The sequence below is a fragment of the Pangasianodon hypophthalmus genome, chromosome 8 (genome assembly GCF_027358585.1).
Source record: "Pangasianodon hypophthalmus isolate fPanHyp1 chromosome 8, fPanHyp1.pri, whole genome shotgun sequence".
NCBI classification, from domain to species: Eukaryota; Metazoa; Chordata; class Actinopteri; order Siluriformes; family Pangasiidae; genus Pangasianodon; species Pangasianodon hypophthalmus.
The window spans coordinates 20,719,425-20,741,611 of NC_069717.1; the positions used below are offsets into that span (position 1 = coordinate 20,719,425).

General features: G+C 37.7%; 1 protein-coding gene across 27 annotated transcripts in view; it reads right to left on the reverse strand.

Annotated features, from left to right (window-relative positions):
• cacna1db (calcium channel, voltage-dependent, L type, alpha 1D subunit, b) overlaps nt 1-22,187 on the reverse strand; it is a 118,593-nt gene that overhangs the window by 12,835 nt on the left and 83,571 nt on the right. For 3 of the 27 annotated variants that reach the window (XM_053236095.1, XM_053236103.1, XM_053236102.1), the window contains exons 22-43: nt 21,584-21,643; nt 21,451-21,510; nt 18,506-18,612; nt 18,101-18,188; nt 16,360-16,467; nt 16,209-16,261; nt 14,272-14,418; nt 13,901-14,102; nt 13,196-13,354; nt 12,951-13,061; nt 12,597-12,680; nt 10,923-11,006; nt 9,428-9,463; nt 8,609-8,737; nt 8,426-8,491; nt 8,177-8,268; nt 6,050-6,209; nt 5,839-5,966; nt 5,655-5,751; nt 5,109-5,211; nt 3,779-3,880; nt 461-594 (exon numbers count right to left, since the gene is read on the reverse strand). In XM_053236095.1, coding sequence (XP_053092070.1) covers nt 461-594; nt 3,779-3,880; nt 5,109-5,211; nt 5,655-5,751; nt 5,839-5,966; nt 6,050-6,209; nt 8,177-8,268; nt 8,426-8,491; nt 8,609-8,737; nt 9,428-9,463; nt 10,923-11,006; nt 12,597-12,680; nt 12,951-13,061; nt 13,196-13,354; nt 13,901-14,102; nt 14,272-14,418; nt 16,209-16,261; nt 16,360-16,467; nt 18,101-18,188; nt 18,506-18,612; nt 21,451-21,510; nt 21,584-21,643 — 2,310 coding nt within the window. The remainder of the gene's footprint in view (nt 1-460; nt 595-3,778; nt 3,881-5,108; nt 5,212-5,654; nt 5,752-5,838; nt 5,967-6,049; nt 6,210-8,176; nt 8,269-8,425; nt 8,492-8,608; nt 8,738-9,427; nt 9,464-10,922; nt 11,007-12,596; nt 12,681-12,950; nt 13,062-13,195; nt 13,355-13,900; nt 14,103-14,271; nt 14,419-16,208; nt 16,262-16,359; nt 16,468-18,100; nt 18,189-18,505; nt 18,613-21,450; nt 21,511-21,583; nt 21,644-22,187) is intronic. The other 24 variants (XM_053236111.1, XM_053236114.1, XM_053236096.1 and 21 more) reach the window with 14 other exon arrangements.

Below are 22,187 nucleotides of genomic sequence, written 5' to 3' on the forward strand. Positions count from 1 at the left end.
ACAAGGTCAAAACTGTAGCATATTCCTACCATTATGGGGAGTCCCCAGAAAAGGGAGAAAAACATGGCCATACACACACATACAGTAAATACTCATTTCAAGCTTTTGGCTTTTTTTTCTTCCCATAATGTACATTTTTCGTACACAATGTTTTCACTTCAGATATCAATGCGTATATCAAACCCATAAATATGGCTTTAGGCCATTATGCAAATACAACAACAAACACAAAGGAGTTAAAAAATTCCCATCCGTGGCCAGGAGTCCAAGAGAGCAAAATTGGCCATGCTCTCAGGGAGGGAGGGGTGGCATAGGGGTGGTCTTGTGATAGGGGAGACCTAACTGGAGGGCAGGAATTGGCCATGGCTAAATTAGGGAGAAAATCAGGTGTCTTGGTGAGTCATTGCTCAACATAATGAAATGCCAACGTTTGTAGCTTGAAAGGCAGGTATTGTCTCACCTGTAGTGCAATGGCGGTGTTATGACTGGCAGGGTGCCGTCCCACAAGACCTAGCTCTTTGCGCTTCTTGAATTTCCTAAAGTAGTCCTGAATCAGGAAAGTGGCATAGAACTTCCCCACTGTGACCTCGTCATCTGAGTGAACAGACCACACAACCGCTTTCTTGATTAACACCACAATGAGTCACTGTAAAGTTTCTACAAGTGTGTAACATGTAACATGTCTGAGGTTGTCATGTATCTGGAGACACAGAACACCTTATATTACTGTCAAAAATGCACAGGCACTTATAAAACCAAATAAGCCTCAAGGTACTTTTGTTTCAGTGGTTCAGCTATCTAATCTAATGAAGTAATCCTAAAATGTTCAGAAGTCATAAAGAAATGGAGTCATTGTATATTCCAGTAGATTTCATAATATAGTTTACAAAGATATCAGCTATTGATACAGTCCTTGGAATCTGCATATAAAATATAATAAATATTCTACTATAAACTTCAGGAAGGCCAAAAAAATCACTCTTAATAATGTTCTATCTTACCACTAAAATGTTACTGGCATATTGGGTTTTTATATTATTGCACTGATACCAGCAAAATAAATAAATAAATAAATAAATAAAACAATGTGGTTCAGGGAAAAAAAGAGCAAATTCAATCCAGTCCGTAGCACATAAAGTTGAGGCCAAAAGTTTACATATACCTTGGCTAAAGATATTCAATCTCACTTTTTCACAACTCCACACATTTCATGTTACTATACATTTCTTTTTGCAAGTTATTTAGTGCATCTACTTTTAATTTAATTCACTTTATCAGAATTCCAGTGGGTCAAAATTTTACCTACACCAAGTTGACTGTCTCTTTAAACAGTCTGGAAGATTCCAGAAGCTTCTGATTGGCCAATGGCATAATTAGGAGTTATTCAGGAGTGTACCTGTGGCTGGATTTTTAGGGCCAGCGCCGTTTTGCTGTTGATACCACTGGAAGATCCAAGCAACTCGGCAAAGATTTCAGAAAAAAAAAAAACTGTGGATCTACACAAGTCTGGTTCCTCCTTAAGCCAGACTGACGTTTACAGGTGATCACCAGCCATATGGAGAACTGTTGTTTGGCCAGATGAAACAAAAACTGAACTGTTTGGCCATAATGATCAGAACAATGTGTGGGGGGTAAAAAGGTGAGGCTTTTAATCTGAAGAACACCATCCCAACTGTGAAGCATGGGGGTGGCAGCATCATGTAGTGGGGGGTGGTTTGCTGGAAAAGGGACTAGTGCACTTCGAAAAATAGATGGCATCATGGGGAAGGAGGATTATCTAGAAATACTGAAGAAACACCCCAAGACATCAGCCAGAAAGTTAAAACTTAGTCATCTCTAAGCATCCTAAGCATACCTCTAAAGTTTTAACAAGATGGCTTAAAGACAACAAAGTGTAAGTATTGGAGTGGCCATTACAATGGCCTGATCTGAATCCCATAGAAACTGAGTGGACTGAACTGAAAAGCATGTCAGGCCCACAAATCTGACCTGAGTTACACCAGTTCTGTCAGGAGGAATGGGCAAAAATTCAAGCAAAGTATTGTGAGAAGCTTGTGGAAGGCTACCCAAATGTTTGATTCAGGTTGAGGTTCAGGTTCACCAAATACTAACAAGGTGTAAACTTCTGACCCACTGAAAATCTGATATAGTAAATAAAAGCTGAAATAAATCTGTCTCTTAGCTATTATTTGGAAATGACCTCTTATGGAAATAAGTAGATACCCTTGACTTAACACAGGAAATGTTTATTAACATGAAATGTGTGGAGTCTTTAGCCTAGACATGTGTAAACCTTTGGCCTCAACTGTATAGCCTAAAATATCAGATTACTACTTGTAGAGCAACAACCTAAAGCAAGTTAAAGTAGGTCAAGTGATAACAGTAACCGTGTGGCCTAAGATTCAGCAAAGCAAATGTGTGGGAGTTGCTGTCATGTCAGCTGTGTGCAATCTTTTTTTGGAACTGGAAATGTTTACATATAAAGAGACTTGCTTGTATTTTTTGTTAGGATTGATTTGATTATATATTATATAGTGGAAGATCATCAAATAATTGCTAACATAAAATGTTAGGATTATGATATTATTTCTACATAGTTGAGTTGGAGACAGAGGATATAACCTCTTATCAAGTTTGCTTCAGCGAGCTTGAGCATCTTACTTTTCTACGAATGAAACACAGATAAGCGTGTGACTCACACAAGAAAAGGAAAAAAAAAGTATTTACAGGTGACAAAGCATGCAAAAACTAATGATGCGAGCATGAAGATTAGACTCTAGAACAACCATGAGTACCTCTTAAAAGCAAGACAAAGAACTGTTTTAGGAAACAGTGGAACTTAACAATATTTTGTATGAAATACAAGTATGAAATAAAAACCCCTTTCCATTGTTATAGGAAAATAATCAACAGTGGGGTGGTGTGATGATGTGTGAAGTCTGTTACCACTTCAATGTTGATTATTTTCAAAAAACAGGATGTCCCAAAGTGTTTTATTCATTGAATATCACAGCAATTCATCAATGCTAACATTCTTTTATGTATTAAAGATAGACATGTCATACTTTTTATCCATTTATAGTTAATGTTACAGTTAATAAAACAACTGTGAAACAAGTTCTAACCTTCTCAGGCAAAGCCTTTTTACACAGCCTTGCACTGCTGTCTTTAACTGAAATGTATTCTGCATGTTTAGCTGCATTTTTTTCTCTACCTTTTCTTTAGTTTTGTACTTTAAAATGTCTCTGATAAATCAAGCCTCAGCACTGGGTCAATTCGGGATAATTGTAGAAACCCAGCTCTCTAAAGTGTGTATGTGTTATTTCTATTTAAAAAAGATTTATATGAATCTGAAATAGTTAGGTAGTAGAAGTTTGTTTGTTCATACTGTATAATTTAATTATGTTGTGCAGTTCATGTGGTGTAATAGGTACTCCTTCATAAAAGAGTATAATTAAAATACTTTCTAACAGATTTCATAATTCAGAAGACACGTGAGATCAAAAAATCTGTTTCTGCGTATCTGTGTACACGTGTGTCTGTGTGAGTGCTGCGTGAGAGACAGCTGCTCATCTACTCAGGAAACAGTTATTCAGCTGTTCAGCACAAAAACAATTTCTGTTTTGTACAAAGTACTGTTTTGCTCTCATTCGCACGCTATTCACAGGAGAACATATCTCTAATCACAAACAGAACTTGTGTTAATGTGTTAAAACAGAAGGATTTGAATAAATGATAAGCATGCATGCACGTGTGTTTGTGATCAAATGTGTCTAACCTCCTGCAGGTGGTACCACTTGATCAAGGAGCTTTGAACTAGTTCTCTTCCAGATCTTCTTGATGACGGCCCTCAGTTCCTCATTGGCCTGTTCCAAATTTCCTGATATACACACATATATTTTTTTTGCAAACCAAAACACAAACACACACACACACACACACACACAAAACACCACAAATTCTTGATTTAGGGTTGCATGATAGAATTAAAATACCATTTTATGATTATTCATGATATATATGATTTACACAACATATTGTAATTGCTGTGTGCTTAGTAATATGTTTGCTGGTTGGGGAAAACCTGTTGGATGATGAAAAATCTTTCTATTCCCTACATACAACATGCACCAGACTTTAAAATGCTTTAAATCACAGTGCCATTGAATTATAGAATCAGGTGTAGTTAATGGTTTTATTTCTAATTTGCTGGCTGTAATTCCAATCACATATTTATATTCACACACACACACACACACACACATTATATATATGTTTTGCCCTTACGGGCCACTGTCTATGTACTTTTGGCTATGTAGTGCGTATATATATACATATATATATACGCACTACATAGCCAAAAGTACATAGACAGTGGCCCATAAGGGCAAAACATATTAACAAAACAAAAATGCATCAACAAATTAAAAAAAACATGACAGCAAAAGCAAAAACACATTCTGCAAATTCAGAAACATTAACTCAAAACAGAAAGGGTAGTTCCTTAGTGAATGTCACATGCTCGTTGCTGATTGGACTCTGACTGTATGACTATCACTAGGAAAAAGAACACGTTTTTGCACGTTTTCAATCTGTTATTTAGTTACCCTAGAGAAAACAATTTAATGGGTACTTGCTTATGCTATTATATTGAGGAGCAATTCTTTTGTCTGAATAACTTGGCTTCCTTTAAGCAGGTTTTCAGGTTTTCAGGCATTCTCAAAGTTAAAAGCATATCTAAAACAACATCATATGAATGCTCTTGATGAAAATAAGTATAAGTAACAGGATCAGTACATTCATTTAAGCTCATATTTCCTCCTGAGGTAAACATCCTCCAGCAGACTGACATATGCTGTAGCCAATCAGCAACGAGATTGTGATGTTCAATAAGGACTTATCCTTTCCATGTGGAATGAATGCTATCATATTTCCAAATGCACTGCCGTGTTTCCATATTTCCTGTTGTGTTTTTAGTGTTGTTGTCGTGTTTTCTGATTTGTGTTTGCATTTTTGGTTCATTAACGTACTTTGTACATATGGGCCACTGTGAGATGAAATTCCCTAAAACAGAATTTCTCTAAAATAGACTACAATGCACCTCTCACCTTCAGTTTTGATCTTCAGAGCCGTTCTGACCAGAGCAAAAAGGGTGGCATTAAACATGACAGTACCGTCGCTGTTTAGAGGCATGTTCATGGCAACCAGCCTCTAAAAACACAAAGGCAATGTTATATCAGGTTCATGAACAAAAGCACAAAGGTTTTGTTCCAGATTATGTCATTACCAGTGTGTGTGTGTGTCTGTGTGTGTGTGTTTGGTTGTGTAAGTGTTTCTTCTGTGTGGAAGACTGTGTGCAAGTGGGTCCTACGTAGTAGCTGAATCTGTTTGCATACATGTTTATAACCCCTTAATCTTCATCTTCATAACCCCTTAATTAGTCTCTAAGTATATTAAAATTTAATTTTCGATGTAATCTATGTTATTATTTTGTTATTATATAATTTATCTATAAATTATCTTGCCCTTATATTCCAGTTTGTGTGTGTTTCTTTGGATTTAGGTTTCATATTTGAGTGTGTCTTCATTCAAAAGTAAACATTTCCATATGTAATTGCTATTACTTGGCGTGTGTGTATGTGTTTTACTCTCACCTTACATGCCACCCTATGGGGACAGAGTTTACCAAAGCCCAGTGGTGGCTGAATCCTACGCAACAATGTCACAACATCCAAGTGTTTAATCCTCCCTCTGAGAAAGATACACATGTACTGTAAGAACAGAAAACAACACATACGCACGCTCATTTACGCCAATACAGAATGCCGAGGAACTTACTTTGCCTCTGGGTCATATTCAGACCAAATCCTCTTGAATTCATCCAAGTGATGCGGTCCAAGGATTGACCAGTCGCGTGTCAGATAGTCAAAATTGTCCATAATGACAGCCACAAACAAATTGATGATCTGGAAAAGAATTGTAAGCCACTGCAACACAATTGTAAAGCTGCACATTTAAATATATAACGTACAATATTTTTCTCAAATACCAGAAAAGCACAGAGCATGTAGAAGCTGATGAAGTAGATGATTGCAAAACCACTGCCACACGATTTCTCCTCTCCAGGGGTGATTTCAGATTCAGAGTCACACAGTTTACCAGGCATACATGCTAGCATGATCTCCTGCCAAGCCTCTCCTGTGGCACACCTAGACACAGACAGAGAGAGAGAGAGAGAGAGAGAGAGAGAGAGAGAAGTAAATGGGCATTAATGGCATATACTTACTTTTATACTGTATCAGCCAATTTGCAGGAAAGTGCACTTTACACACACCGTACTGACCAAAAGTCTTAGGCACCCTAATCTTTTAATACAAGTTTAGATTTTAGATCAAGTCAAATCAACTCAAGTGGCTTTAATGTCATTTCAATCATATACAGCTAGTTAGTACACAGTGAAACGAAACATTACATATGTTTATTTGTTATGTTTAGATGTTTATTTTATGACTTCTGTCTTATTGGGTCAGTTAAAAAAAAAAATCAAGTACTTTTCCAAAATTAAATGTTACAGAAAAATGTCTGTATATCAGTAAAGAAAGTAACATTATGTAATTGACCACTTTTCAGACAAAAAAAAACCATAATGCTGGCTGTCAGGTTTTACCTGCAAAAAAACAGAAACAAGTGAGAAAGTCAAAATCTCCAGAAGAACTGCTGCACATTCTCAAAGAGGTTTAGAAGGACTAAGCCAATTTCCTTATAAAACTGCACAAACTGTACCTGAGACTACTGATGCATTTTTTAAAAAGCAATGGGTTGTCATGCAAAATATTGACTATGTTTAGTTTACTGCTCTTTACAGTAGATTTTTTTATGTACAAACGTTTAATTTCATTATTTTTGAAGGTGTCTTTTCTTTACAGTATTTCTTTACATGTGCCCAAGACTTTTGCACAGTACTGTATAAGACAAATCAGTGTTACATCATAACAACAAAGAAATTACTTCCAGGTGGATAACAACAGTATTATCTTAGTTATGTAAGTATACAACTACTGGAACTACAGATAGTTTTCAGGTATCTTGTGAATAAATATTAAAATATTTTGTATATTTTGTATATATTTAAATATACTCCTTCCTGTTGATATTACTAAACCTTTATTATACTAAAGCTATTGGCTATTAAATAATTGTTTTTTAGTCTTCCCTTCCCACATCAAGCTAAAAGTGGATGCATGGATGCATGTTTTGCAGTACTGAGTCTCAAATTATAAAAAGAAAAACCAATCAACTTTACACTATTGTGGGGTATTCAGCTAAACTTTGTGACAGATAAGCGACAGATAAGCAACTACCATGACTGAATGGGGACAGCAGTTCACTTTAAATGCTTAACAATAGACGATTAGTTCATATCTTACATGGGTCAAAGTATGTGGATACAATATGTGATTGTTAAAAATCCCATTCCAAAACCATGGACATTAATATGGAGTTAGTCCCCCCTTTGCTGCTACAACCACTTTCACTCTTCTGGGAAGGCTTTCCACTAGATTCTGTAACATAGATGTGGGGATTTGATCATTTAGCCACATGGTACTGATGTCTGGTGAGAAGGCCTTGGGTGCGCAGTTGGCGTTCTAATTCATCCCAAAAGTGTTCAGTCGGGGTTAAACACTCCAACTCCGTCCTTGGCAAGCCATGTCTTCATACAGCTTGCTTTGTGCACAGGGATATTGTCATGCTAGAACAAGTTTGGGCTTCGTAGTTCCAGTGAAGGGAAATCGTAATGCTACAGCATACAAAGACATTCCATACAGGCCAGAGAGGGTAAATAAAATAAATGTGATTGGCTGCAACAAGCCATAACAGAGGATCTGCAACAGAAGATGCGATTCACTGAACTATATCCAGTTCATATGTTCATCAGTGCTGCTATAGAATTGAGTGCTTGGCTCGATCTGCTGAAATACTTTGCTGGGTTTGCATGCAGAACGTAGAAGTGAGAATCCAGGTCTTAAGAGAACAGTGCATGATATTAAAACACACACACACACAAACATACACACACACAGAAAAGTAGCTATAACCTTAAAATGAGTTACTTCCACTGTTGACCATTATCCACCTGGAAATACCTGTATGTGCATGAAAATTCATGGCTTTGTACCTAAACAGCAGGAGTACAGCTTGTGGAAAAGTCTGGAAGTTGTTGTTGCGATTAATGTGTGTGCCATCCACCATCGCAATCTTCCCGAACACCTAAACCACAAGCGAGACATATCAACATCACAAATCAACATTCTGGCTTTCAGATTCTGCACTAAAGTCGAACCTACCGAACCTATCAAGTACCTCATACACAGTCACTATCACACACTGCAGTCATATATTATCAAAACACAAACATGTCTTTAACCTGCATCCCGATTACTGCGTAGATGAAGAAGAGCATGGCTATCAGCAAAGCGACATACGGCAGAGCCTGAGGGAAACACAGAGGAGAGGTAGAAAGGAGATAATCAGCAGTGCTAATTATATCCATTCACCATCACTATTCCTGTTCGTGATGAGGTGGTGGATGAGGCACACTAAAGCACACCTGAAATGACTTGATGAAAGTCCAGAGTAGTGTCCGAATGCCCTCTCCTCTGCTCAGCAGCTTGACCAAACGCATGACTCGAAACAGACGAAAGAATGTGATGGAAATTCGTCCGCTATCCTCTGTGTTCTAAGACCAAAACAAATTAAGTGAGAGAATGTAAATGACAAAAAAAAGCACAAAAAAACTTTATCAGCGAATGATAAAGTTGAAATGGTGATGGGAAGTGTATGTCTTAAATGCACTCCAAAGTCCACTTTAGACTTACTAATCCCATCATCAAGCTCTCTCAATAGAGGAGAATCACAAAAAAATTAATATGCAGTGTTTTGTGAAGTACTTGTATTGTGAGTCTGTTTGCAATTCTGTGTCTGAAATATTACAAACAGAGATGCATGCAGAGAATATCATCCACATCCAATACTGAATGGACTCCACATGGACTCCATTTCCATGCATCAGCTATGGCTATCCATGCCTTCAGGTCAGACTATTTTGAAACATGCATTCAGCAGTTTGGACCTCTCAGGCATCTTGACATCATTCTCATCAATTAAAAAAGAAAACTTTCCAAAGACTCCCATTGTGCAACCAAAAAAAAAAAAAAAATCAAGTATAACAGAACACTTCACTCAAAATGCTAACACTGAATGACACTTAAATAAAGATGAATGAAAGGTAGTAGGGGCTTATTAACTTATTAGTACTCAAGCTAAATGACCCTGCTAGCTTTCATCCAATCGTTGCCATTCTTAGCTTTGCTGAATGAAGTAGTCCTTTGAAAAGTAGCACCAACAACGGAGGTACGGGGCTTCTTACCCCTCGCTCCTCTGCCACTACTGGAGCTTCAGTCTGCTTTAAAACCAAAGCACTAGAGTTAACAACTCCCTACATCATTCCTTTTACTGAATAACAGCTAGTAATAAAAACATTCTACACTTTAGTTTAACCAGTTTACTATTAAATTCAACATGCGTAACAACATGCACACTAACAATATGAAATAACACACTCTACTTCCTTAACCTAACATGTCTGATGTCTGATATTTCCATTCAGAATATATATGTTTTATGTATTTACATGTACAGTTGAGTGCAAAGGTTTGCAATACCTGTAATTTTTGAATGGTAAAAAAGGATTTTTTTTTATTTCAATTGACAATTCAAAAGAATTTAAAGTGTTAAACACGAAATGTGTATCCTGCAACAAGCCAACAATGCAAAACATAAGGTAAAATCAACAGGAAAATACAAAAAGTTTATTAACGAATTGATGAAATTAATTAAATTAGGCTCCTGAGTGGCAGGAGAACCAGAAAAGTATTCACCCTACCGTTGGGAGATCTCGAGTTCTGTCAGCGACACTAGCCAATCATAAGAGTCTGTGAGCTCATGTATGCGGAAGAGGGTGGATAGCGCTTTCCTTCGAGTGTGTTACCCTGCACTGTGTTGCAGCATGAGCAGAAGATTGAAAAGATGTGGCTGACTGGATTCACGTGTCTCAGAGAAAGTATGTGTTAGCCTTACAGCCTACAACGCACGTCTTTGGACTGGGGGAGGAAACCAGAGTACCCAGAGGAAATCCCCAAAGCACGTCAGAACATGCAGTTTCCGCGCACGCAGGGTGGAGGCGGTGTTTGAACCCCCAACCCTGGCAGTGTGAGGCAACAGTGCTAACCACTAAACCAACATGCCCGCATTAATACAGCTTGATAATTAAAAAAAAAAATTCCACTATTTATGGCGTAACATCAACTATTTGACATTTTTTTTTGTTACTTGTGATAGTAATGTTCACAAATTCAGAACATCTGTCAAACCTGACACGCTATATCTTGTTAGTAATAAATTACATTTCTTTTTTTTCATTTTATCCAAAAGGTTTGCAAATTTTGCACTCAAATGTAGCTTGGGAATGTTAATATTTCTATAATACTTCTACAAATGCAGATATATATATATATATATATATGTATATCGGAATTTTCAACTCTATAAATGACTTCAGAAAACACACACTTGCAAGTAGCAAATATCCAGAATATATGAATTCAACATTACAGTGCAAAGCATGGGAACATTAATACATCAAGTCTGTGAGTGTATGTGTAGGGCCTTGCAGATATCCAGAAGCATTGTTTTTTTTGTTTTTTTTTTACAAGGCGTTTATACATATTCAAATGTGATAAACACATCAGAATATTCATTCTTTGAATTAACTTAGGCGAGGCTAGTGTCTGCTAGGAAAAGACTGCAAGACCCTTCACTCAGGAGGGGGAATCAGCCAAGCAAACAGGTGCACCACTACTTACATTGATCTCTGTGATTGCAATGTCAACGACGCTACCAACAACAATTAAGGCGTCAAACGTGTTCCATGCATCGGTAAAATAGTGCTGCTCACACCCACCAAACAAGAGATGTGGGACAGGAGAAGAAAGAAAGTGTAAGGGGGGTAGAAAGAGAGACACAGAAAAGAAAGCCAAAGTTATGATGGTGCAGCCATTGAAACAGAGTTGAAAAGGGAGCACTGTGTTTCTGCACATTAACTTTATGGAGTTGCTAAATGCTAATATGTAATTTTAATGTTGTACATGATGCATTTTTCATCATACATATGAAAGAAAAATGCACGTGCAACCCTGCACAACATTATTTAATCTCCTTTACACCACAGCGCTGATAAATTCTCCATTCTGATTGGTCAGAAGGTGTGTAGTGCCGGCTGTAATTCAAATGAATAGGTTTATATTAATGTGCTCGTTCTAATACATTACCGTTTCTACAGTAATAGCTCATTCACAGGGACTTAGGAGACTTAAAACATGTTATATAACAAAAAAATATATAATTGTAGATATAGTAAAGTTATCTGTAAGGGGATGTTTATTTAATATTTAAGGAAGGAGTCTCTAGTGTCAGCACTTTGTAACAGTCAATATGTTTTTTGCAGAGACAAAAAATTAGGCTGGTGAAGGAACGGCTGTTTTTCGCTGTTATGAAGTAAGTTAGCTGTTCTCAAAGTGGGGTCTGGGTCCCCCATGGGTGATTCGGCTGTAGGTAATCACAGCTCTGCCGATATGCCAAATATGGCCTATATTCAATATAACCTAACTTTTGCTTATGCAATATTGCTTAATTGAGTTCTTATGGTTATCCAAACTAAATAACTCAAAAACAAGTAGGTCTATAATAAATGTCAACATGGACCTAAAGTGTTCTGTAGGTGGAAAGTTCAGCAATAGAACGCTCTATGGCTCTAATAAATAGCCAAAATATTATTGTCCACACTAATATTCATTAAAATAGATCTGTACTGAGGGGATTTGGGGAATGTATTTTACAGTTAAAGGAGTCCCTGGCTGCAAAAAGTTTGAGACAGCAGCAATAGTGATAACAGCAGATGTTCCATTAGATTGAACTATAAATGTTTAAAAAGTGTAAATGAAATTTTGTACTCATTGTGGGATATAAGTAAGGAATAAGTATAATCCATAAGTATAATCACTATGGTATAAGTAAGGAATAAAACACAATGGGGCATGCATTTATAAGTAAATAATTCACGACGGTGTTGTATGATGTGGTTCGACATGAAGCGGAGTTACTGTTACTATCCTCAAGTCATAACAGTCATGAAGTGCACTACTTTAGTTCTCTAACCTGCTGCAGTCTTTATTACAACTGAATGTAAATTCTGTGTAAGACTCTCGCAAACACAGTGCCCCCCCCAAGCAGAGCATGGTTACCATAGATACAGTTTAGATAGTTCAGCCTCAATGATGAACCACTGAAGAACGTACTGACACTTTCTAGTGCGGCCTGGATCTATGGTGTCCGCTCTGGTGGTTAAACTCAGTATACATAGAATTTGCAGAGGTGATATACAGTACAAGGTCTGTGCCCTACATTGACAAGCCCAGAGTGAGAGAGGGGTAAGAGGATGAGTGGAGTTAGGGGATTGGGGGTGGGGGGACTGTACTCACATCTACCTGACTCAGAATGATGTGTACTATGCTGCCAATCACGACCAGGGCATCAAACACATTCCAGGCATCGCCAAAATAACCCTAGGCAAAGAGGGTTAACATCCAGCCGGAAAGGAGGAAGGGGGGAATGAGGGGCAGGAGAATAAATATGGAGGGATTAACTTAACAGATCTTGGGACAAAAGTAAAAAACTAAGGGAACCTTTGGAATTTGGGAAGAGAGGAAAACCCTACATTCTTCCAGTACCACAGCAAAACACCCCCTCTAATTATTAAAATCCTATTCTTGGGAAGAATCTTCTAACGTGTAATTGTAAAAAGTCTCTCTGAAACAAAAGTTCAGATATCATACCCTGGGTTTGAAGGCGATGAGTTTAAGAATCATTTCCACTGTGAAGACTCCTGTGAACATCATGTTGAGAATGTCCATAGCATAATTAAAGTGATCAGACTGGCCATGATGCTGTATGGGCAGTAACAATGAGGGAGTGAAAGGAAATAAATATATTAACATATATTGCAGGATGATTAAAGCCAAAATTTCTTTTCAAGTTTCTGCATAAAAGCTGACACATTAAGGAAACGTTTCCTCCTTACCTGTACGGCCAGACAGAGTGTGTTGAGGATAATGAGAATGAACATGACATATTCAAAACCAGTGGAATTTACCACATACCAGAACTTATACTGGTAGTGGTTCTTTGGAATGTATCTCCGCAATGGACGAGCTTTCAAAGCATACTCCACACACTGACGCTGTTGAGGAAGAGACAGAGGTAGAAAGACAAACAATAAGTACCACAGAGTACCTGCACGTACAGCAACGTAAATTTGCATAACAGTTCAGAAGGAGGGAAGGGAAGGGGTAGGAAAAGAGGATAGGATATGAAAGGAAATAATAGGGAAGGAAATGAAAAAGAGGGAAGGAAAGGAAATAATAGGAAGGAAATGAAAAAGAGGGAAGGGAAGAGAAGGCAAGGGAAGGGAAGGAAAAGTAAGGGAGGATTTGAGGGAGGATTTGAGGGAGGATCTGGTAGACCACTACCAGCAAATACCACTATAAATCCAAGCATTAGAATGTGACCTTTTTTCCTACATTTCAGCATCAGCAACATTCCAGTAAACATCTGATCCACATTTTTACTTACTAAAGTTAACAGAACAGAAGTGTGCGTAAGACTTGCTATCCTGCTTGTGTGGATAAAACCAAGCAGAAAACAAATGCTCCATCCTGAATTAAATAAATCTTATGTCACTGTCTTATGAGAAGAAAAATATTTCACAATCCAGCAGCCTTCAGACCTGGTTTTTGTCCAGCTCACAGTTCTTGTACTCCTTCTCTCCTTGCTCCTGGAAGGTGACGATGACAAAACCCACGAAGATGTTCATCATAAAGAAGGCGATGATGATGATGTAGATGATGAAGAAGATGGAGATCTCGATGCGGTAATTGTAGATAGGCCCCATGTTTTCTTGGTTTGAGTCTATAGCCTTGTATAAGAGGCTTGAGAGAAAATAAATGCGTACAAATAGCAAAAAAGGTGATACATAGGTAAAATAAAATAACATGTCCAAAGCAGCATCTGCAATTGGTAAAGCTTACTATATATGTGACTCTATGAATGTATGTATGTACTGTATGTGTGCGTTTTAAAGACAGAAGGTGCTCTTACGCTGGCCAGCCCTCAAAGGTTGACACAGTGAAGAGAGCCATCATAGCATTCAGAACGTTGTCAAAGTTGAAGTCACTGTTGAACCACTTCCTCTCTCGCACTTGTGGCAATGCGTTATCACCAATATTATACAGTATGTATGTCCCCCTGTAGAAAGGATAGTAGAGGGTCAGATTACACACACACACACACACACAAGGGGTGTAACACAATGCCACTATCCGCATCTGCTTAATGCTCCAAATATTTATATATGTATTCTGATTTTTACAGTTATTAAGGATGAATGAATGATCCAGATGAAAGGTCTGGAGTTGATTCCAATTGTTGATTTGGCATTTGGTAGCTGTTCATGGCAACTCTCAATATGCGGTCTAAATAGGTGTCGATGCAAGTGAAGGAGGCTATCATTCAAGGAGGCTGAAAAAACAAACTAGACCAATCAGATAGATAGCAGATACTTTAGGAGTGGCCAAATCAACAATTTGGTACATTCTTAAAAAGAAGGAATGCACTGGCAAGCTCAGAAACACCAAAAGGCCTGGAACACCACAAAAGACAACTAAAAAATTCTTTCCTTGGTGAAGAAAAACCCATTCACAAAACATCTAGCCAAGTCAAGAACACTCTGGAGGGGGGAGGCGTATCATTAACTATCAAAGTCTATAATCAAGAGACACCTTCACAGATGGTTTACCTCAAGATGCAAACCTCTGGTAACACTCAAGAACAGAAAGGCCAGATTAGACTTGGCTAGAAAACAGCTAAAAAAAGCCTGACCAGCTCTGGAACAAGATTCTTAGGACAGATGAAACCAATATTAACTTGCACCTGCAAAATGGGAAGAGAAGAGTATGGAGAAGGAAAGGAAGGGCTCATGATTCAAAGCATACCACAGCAACTGTCAAACATGGTGGAGGCAGTGTTATGGCATGGGTATGTATAGCTGCCAATGGAACTGGGTCACTGCTGTTTATTGATGATGTGACTGCTGATAGAAGTAGCTGGATGAATTCTGAGGTGTATAGAGCTGCTCAGATTCAGTCAAATGTTCATTCATCCTACCAAAACTGGTAGGATGGTGCTTCACAGTACAGATGGAAAATGACCCAAAACATACCGGAAAAAAAAAAACTCAAGAGCTTCTTAAGGCAAAGAAATGGAATGTTCTTAAATGGCCGAGTCAGTCACCTGAACTCAACCCAAGTAAGCATGCTTTACAATTTTTGAAGACAAAACTGAAGGCATAAAGTCCCACAAACAAGCAGCAACTGAAGACAGCTGCAGTAAAGGCCTGGCAAAGCATCAGGGGAGGAAACTCAGCATTTGGTGATGTTCATGGTTTCCAGACTTCAGGCAGCCTCTGCATAGGATTTGCATCCAAGTATTAAAAATAATCCTTATATTTAACATATTTCTAATTATGCTTGCCCAATTGCACTTGGCTAGCTCGGTCAGTAGAGCATGACTCTTAATCTCTGGAGCGTGGGTTTGAGCCCCACGCTGGGTACCAAAAGCTCGGTCCCAAGCCTGGATAAAACATAAGGGTTGTGTCAAGAAGGGCATCCAACATAAAACTTGTGCCAAATCAAATATGTGGATCAAAAGCCGAATTTCCATAATGGAGATGAGTGATCCGCGTTGGCGAGCCCTAACAGGAGCAGCCGGAAGGAGAAAATGTTAGTTTGTCCAATTACTTTTGAGCCTGTGAAAAAGGAAGGACTCGAATTTAAAAAATGGCTGCAATTCCTAAACGGTTAATGCACTATTTTTGTTAAACTCGTTGAATTAATGCTGAAAGTCTACAATCTTCAATCACATCTTGATTGCTTCATTTCAAATCCATTGTGGTGGTGTACAGAGGCAAAATTATGAAAATTATGTCACTGTCCAAATGCTTATGGACCCGACTGTAATTATAGACTCTTAACACTCACTTGCATTCTTCTTTACTCAACTTGGCTTCGTCTGTACAGCGGTAAAACTTCCCCTAGAGAAAACAGATACTGCACTTTTATACCTCAATTCAACTGTTTGTTAGTATACTGTGCAAAAAGTCTCCATATTCATAAAGTTTGATCAACTTACCTTGAAGAGCTGCACCCCAATACAGGCGAACATGAACTGTAGCAGAGTGGTGACGATCATGATGTTGCCGATGGTTCTGATGGCCACAAACACACACTGCACGACATGCTACAAAGAGCAAATTGCATCAGATTAAAGGTCAGAAGTTTCATATGAAATGACCTCAGTGTTAATTTTGATGCATAATGTAGATTTATTTTTAGTTTCAAACAAATTCATTAAGGAAGACACAAGTGTTAATAAATAAATGCTAATGTCAGAACAAGTAAACACTATACAGAGTAAGCTACTTCACGTAAAATGTGTAATTTAAACTTCCTTTTTTTTGGGATTGACAGCAACTCCTGTAACTTTTAATAAACTGGCAATGTCACAAAAGCCCTGTTTATTGTGTTAATGTGAGTGTATTGGTGTATGAGTTGCCTGATCTGACGAAAGTGTATCATAAATAAAGAACATATATAAGAGTAAATGAAAAACAACCCCTGTTGGCAGTTCAAAAGCAGCCCAGATCTCCAGGAGGTTTTGTGAATTAGTCAGCCTTGCTAAATGAGTCACAAAGGTGAATGAATCGATTGCAGCCATTGCAATGCACTGAGTTGTTGCTTCTGCTGCTGACAGGCTTCACAATTGCAAACTGCAATCATACTCATTTGATCCAAGACTGACTGACTCTAGCATCTGTAAATCAGCAAATAGCTTGTAGTTGTGGACCTGTCACTGGCTGGAAAAACTGACTCATACACTGAAGAAAACCAGGGTGAATGTGACCTTTCAGGAACTTCCAAAAAACATGCAAGCACGCAAAGTTTCAGTAAACTCAGAACAACTCATACATATATATATAAAACTGACTTTCTGTAGGTTTACATTACATAGTCTATGTATATCTTGGTGTTTGGTCACGACAGAGATTGGCTCCTCTGTCTTTCACCGGGTCAGTGTGTTTCCCATGTTGCCTTATTCAAAAGCATTTCAGTGCATGCAACAGTAGTCCCCATTGGGCTAGTTGTGAAAAATTATTATTTTTCCAAACATGGACATACAATCATTATAAAAAGTAACACAAAATAGCAAATACTATTTGCTACATTATATTTCTTGTGCTGATTGTTGTCTATCTTGGACAGTGGCATGATCAACTGAATGAATCAATGAACAAATCTGAATGACTCATTTAACACAATTGAAACAACATGACTCAATGAAAGGACTGACATTTTTAACTGCATTCAGTGTGAGCTAAAAGATTTAGTCTTTTTTTCCTCCAATATGTTCTTTTTAATTTTCCAAAAGGCAAATGCAATAATAATTTCAATTGAATTACTTCTTAAATGAAACTACAGATCATTTTACAAATGCGTATCATTTTACAAATGCATATTACTGGAGTGCTAAAACCTTTGATGTGCTTTGGGTTAATCAAACTTCTGCAGTGAGTGAAACTATCTTACCGCAAAACTGTGTCATTAACATGCAGCATAGAGAAGTGGGCGACTGGGCACTTTAAAAATGTGTCTGTACTGATCACATTTATTACATTGCATACACTTAATTAAAGTAAATTAAAGTCAATGACTTTGATTGGGTGTCATCAGGCACGTTAATTCTAGTTATCTAGTATTATATTGGTATAATAGCACACATAAGTGCTTATTAGATACATCTAATAAAACATAAGTCACATATGCACACAGCCAAGCTCTATTTTCTCTTTTTATAAACTGAGCACTGGTCTTACTTTCAGTCCTTTGGCCCTGTTGATGGCTCTAAGAGGACGAAGCACTCGCAGTACTCTTAGAATCTTTACAACGGAGATGGCTGAGGACCTGTGAACACAACACACAATTTACAATAAACCCTTCTATCCAACTTTCTGTATAGTTGCAGTTAATCCAGGGTCCGAATATATTTGTATTTCTTAGTAAAGCATATTTGAGGCCTTTAAACAATTCAATGAAGCTATTACATTTTAAAACCATAATCTGTTTCATACTTCTTTCTCATCTCATAACAGACCAGTCATACTGAACAATTTTTGTAATTAAATGTAACTTGTAAATATTGCTGTTTTGTTGTGTTAAGAAGCTTTGGGGTTTTTTTTTTCTATGGTTGTGTTATTCTCTCTGTGCTGTATGGTACATACTGTATGCCAAAGGACACCAAAGAGACTCCAACAACTAGCAAGTCCAGCAGGTTGAAGTAGTTTCTGCAGAATGCGCCTTTGTGCAGGAATGCGCCATAGGCGGTCATCTGAATGAAAATGTCACACAGTATCAATAACAGCCCAAAAGACACAGAAAAGACAACATACAAAAGTAAAAGCCACGATCAGAAACTACTGCCTTCAGCAGGTCAAACATACTACTGCACCCTTATGTAACAGCGTATACACGTACCATCCTCTCAATTATAAAAGATTATGTGATATTAAATCATTCAGAGCAGTTGTGGTACTATTTCAGTAGGATTGTGTACAGTCTCTGAATGGGACTTCAGTGGAAAATTCCAGTGTTTCTTCAACATCAACATCAATCTACCGCAACTGTGTAATTACAACAAACATGAATTTCCTGTTTGCCTGTTCTGAAAACAGAAAACATGTTTACTCCAAGTCATAGACCTCAACTATAACCCTGTGCTAAACACTGGCAGCAACACAACACAACAACGTGGCTGAAATGAAGTTTCAATGACAGCTGGCGACTTCCAGCAACAGCTGGATAAACGACTGGGATGCATGGCCAGGGAATGTGTCAGATATTATCCATATATTAATAAAAACTGCATGTCATCAAAACAGCTTGTTTGCACCAGCAATTTCTGTTAATAATCATTACAGTGCTGACCTGCCAGTAACAAGCAATCGGGCACTAAATGTTATTAACAATAACTGTAGTCCTGGTTCCTGAACTAGATACTTGCATATTATTATTATTATTATTATCATTATTATTATTAGATTTATTTTTAATTATTTCACAAGTTCAATATTATTATTTTAAATATTATAAAAGAATAGTACTATTTATTACTATTTATCAAATATATTATTTATTAATTTTGTCATTACTATACATAACTGCTATTATTTATTATATATATCACAATTGTTCCACTCCGTTTAATACACCCTGAACTGCATCCAGCTGCTAATTCTACCACCACTGTAATGTAAATCACAACTGAACCTACCATTTCTGCTTAAGGTGTAATATTTGTATATTAGGATAGGATAGTAATTGTATTGTGTTGTCCGAGATGTGTGTGCTGAATGTATTGTGCTGTGACCAAACACCATGAAAAATTTCTTGTACATGTACATGGCGAATAAAAATATTCTGATTCTGATTATTCCTATGCTCCTAGTGGCAGCTCCTGAGCTAGCAGGTGAGACTTACTGTACTGCTACAGGCTTGAAGTGTTTGATTTACCCAAAATACAACACCACCTGTGTTTTTGCTGTTCTATTTCAGCACATGAAACCATTTAAGCCCATCAAACAGGTAGCAGAAATCATGAACAGGCTCATTCTGACACTAGTAGACAGGAATGCGCTACACTTTATACATTTTACACACAGGCATTTCCCTGCAGAATTTTTATTTGTGGTCAGACGGTGGATGTTCTGTAAAACTCGCTGCTGGTGTGAACACAGGGTAAGGCCAAAAAATGCTCCGTCCTTTTCCGAGTACAGGAAAACATCTTGTTTGTGGTGAATATCAACATGTTATGCATGGGGTAGACAGAGATTAGGTTGAAAAAAGGCTGGAATTTTCCTTTACGGGCAAGTACATTATTTCAATATTTATGCACATTATTTCAATATTCTATATATTACTGGTGTAGTTTATATTCAGATATAATATGCTGACTGATACTTCTAGTCAGTTTGTAAATGAAAGTAATTAAGGGTGCAAAAATAAGACTACCAGGTTTATAAATGATCCATAATAATGCGATAAAAATCAATAGATGGGGTTTTTGACATTATACGTCTTTCTTAACACATAATGTCAGTTTGTTAATTGCTGGTTGAGATAAGGAATTCAATGACATCTGCATGAAAATGATTAAAAAAAAAACAGACCAAGGCAATCATAACTGTGATTTATACTCTCTTTATACAGGTTCCTAGTTTCACAACAGATTGTGCCTTGGGATGCATGAAATGCCTTTCAATCCCTCTGAACTCCACCAGACAAAACACCACTCAGAAGCACAACACAAAAACAATTAGACAACATAACACTGTCTCCAAGTCAAACAAAGAGGGTGTTAAATCTGATCTGCACAACATTCTACCATCCACTAGCCCCTGCAGGCAACACTGTTCAGACATCAACCAAACAAAAGTCAAACCAGACGGTGTTTTAAAACACAGTCTCAAAAGTCTACCAGGAGGGCTATAGTTTCTTGGGATAAACATGCATTTTCAAAAAAAAGGGATTGGAATTATTAAAAACAGACAAAACACAAGATAAAGAACATTCATTTAGTACAAAATGGCAAATCAGTCCATTCCAATCTAGAAACACTCTACTGAGAGAGTTTCATAAATGCTGCTAAAAATCCCACATCTGGTTCCAGAAGAGCATTTTTTCACTTTTGATGCACTGAAATACAGACAGAAGTGCAGATGCAATGTTTCATGATGTGCATGTGCATGAATACCATGACGTTTATGGGTATGAATACCATGCAACCTCTTGCACCGAAGTAAACATCTCACAGGAGGCAAACCTGTAGCTAATGTTTTAGACCTACCACATATTCCAGAAAAAAAATAATGGAGTGTTACTATGGCGTTAAGCAATGGTGTTGGTTTAGAGACTTGATTTCCAAAATTTATTGAGTCACGTTACAGTGCACTGTAATAAGCCACTATAATTGCCAGCAAATTACAGATCTAAAAACAGACTATAAAACATAGTTTTTCATATGCCAAACAGGAATGCTTTTTAGATATCTTTGTTTACTTATGAAGAGGAGCAATGCTAACAAACACGTAACAGTGCAATGGCCTCTGTGAGACGACTTGACACAAACGGTGATGCAGCAAGGCCGACCATGCCAGAGAAACGAGTTTACCTTTAATACGATCTCAAAGGTAAATATACTAGTGAAGACATAATCAGCATAGCCTAGGACCTGTGGAAGCAAGAGTCATACCATTAACAATGCTTAGCTAGTACAAAACTTCAAGGCATGGAGAAGCAATTACCTTCAGTAGGATCTCTACTGTAAAGATAGCTGTGAAGGCATAGTCAAAATAACCAAGAATCTGTAAAAGGGCAACATTGACAGTTAAGCACAGACAACAGGGAGTGTTGGTGACAAGTCTAATTTACAGAACTTTCTACTCACCCCAAATGAAGTTAAACAACCATGACTTTGGATATCTAACTGGAGCTATGAGGCTAATGTAGATAACAAGTCATGAAAGTCAAACAAGTAATAAAATACAGTGCCTTGCATAAGTATTCAACCCCCTTTAACTTTTGCTACATTTTGCAAAGATACAACCTGAAACTGTGGAACCTTTGGAATTGGAGAAATTATCCAACATGCCTTCTGGCAAACTCCAAATGGGATTTTAGATGGCTTGCCACTAAGCAGTGGCTGTCCTGTGAAAAGCTTCTCCCATCCGAACTGTCTCTCCAGCTTGTTCAGAGTTACCCTTGGCCTCTTGGGTGCCTTTTTGACTAATGCCTTCCTTACCCGGTCACTGATGTCCAAGGATACAGGGGGGAGTACTTATGCAAGGCACTGGATATGCCCATGCACTGACCTCAAACCACAAGCCTTGATTAAAGACCTACTGATGT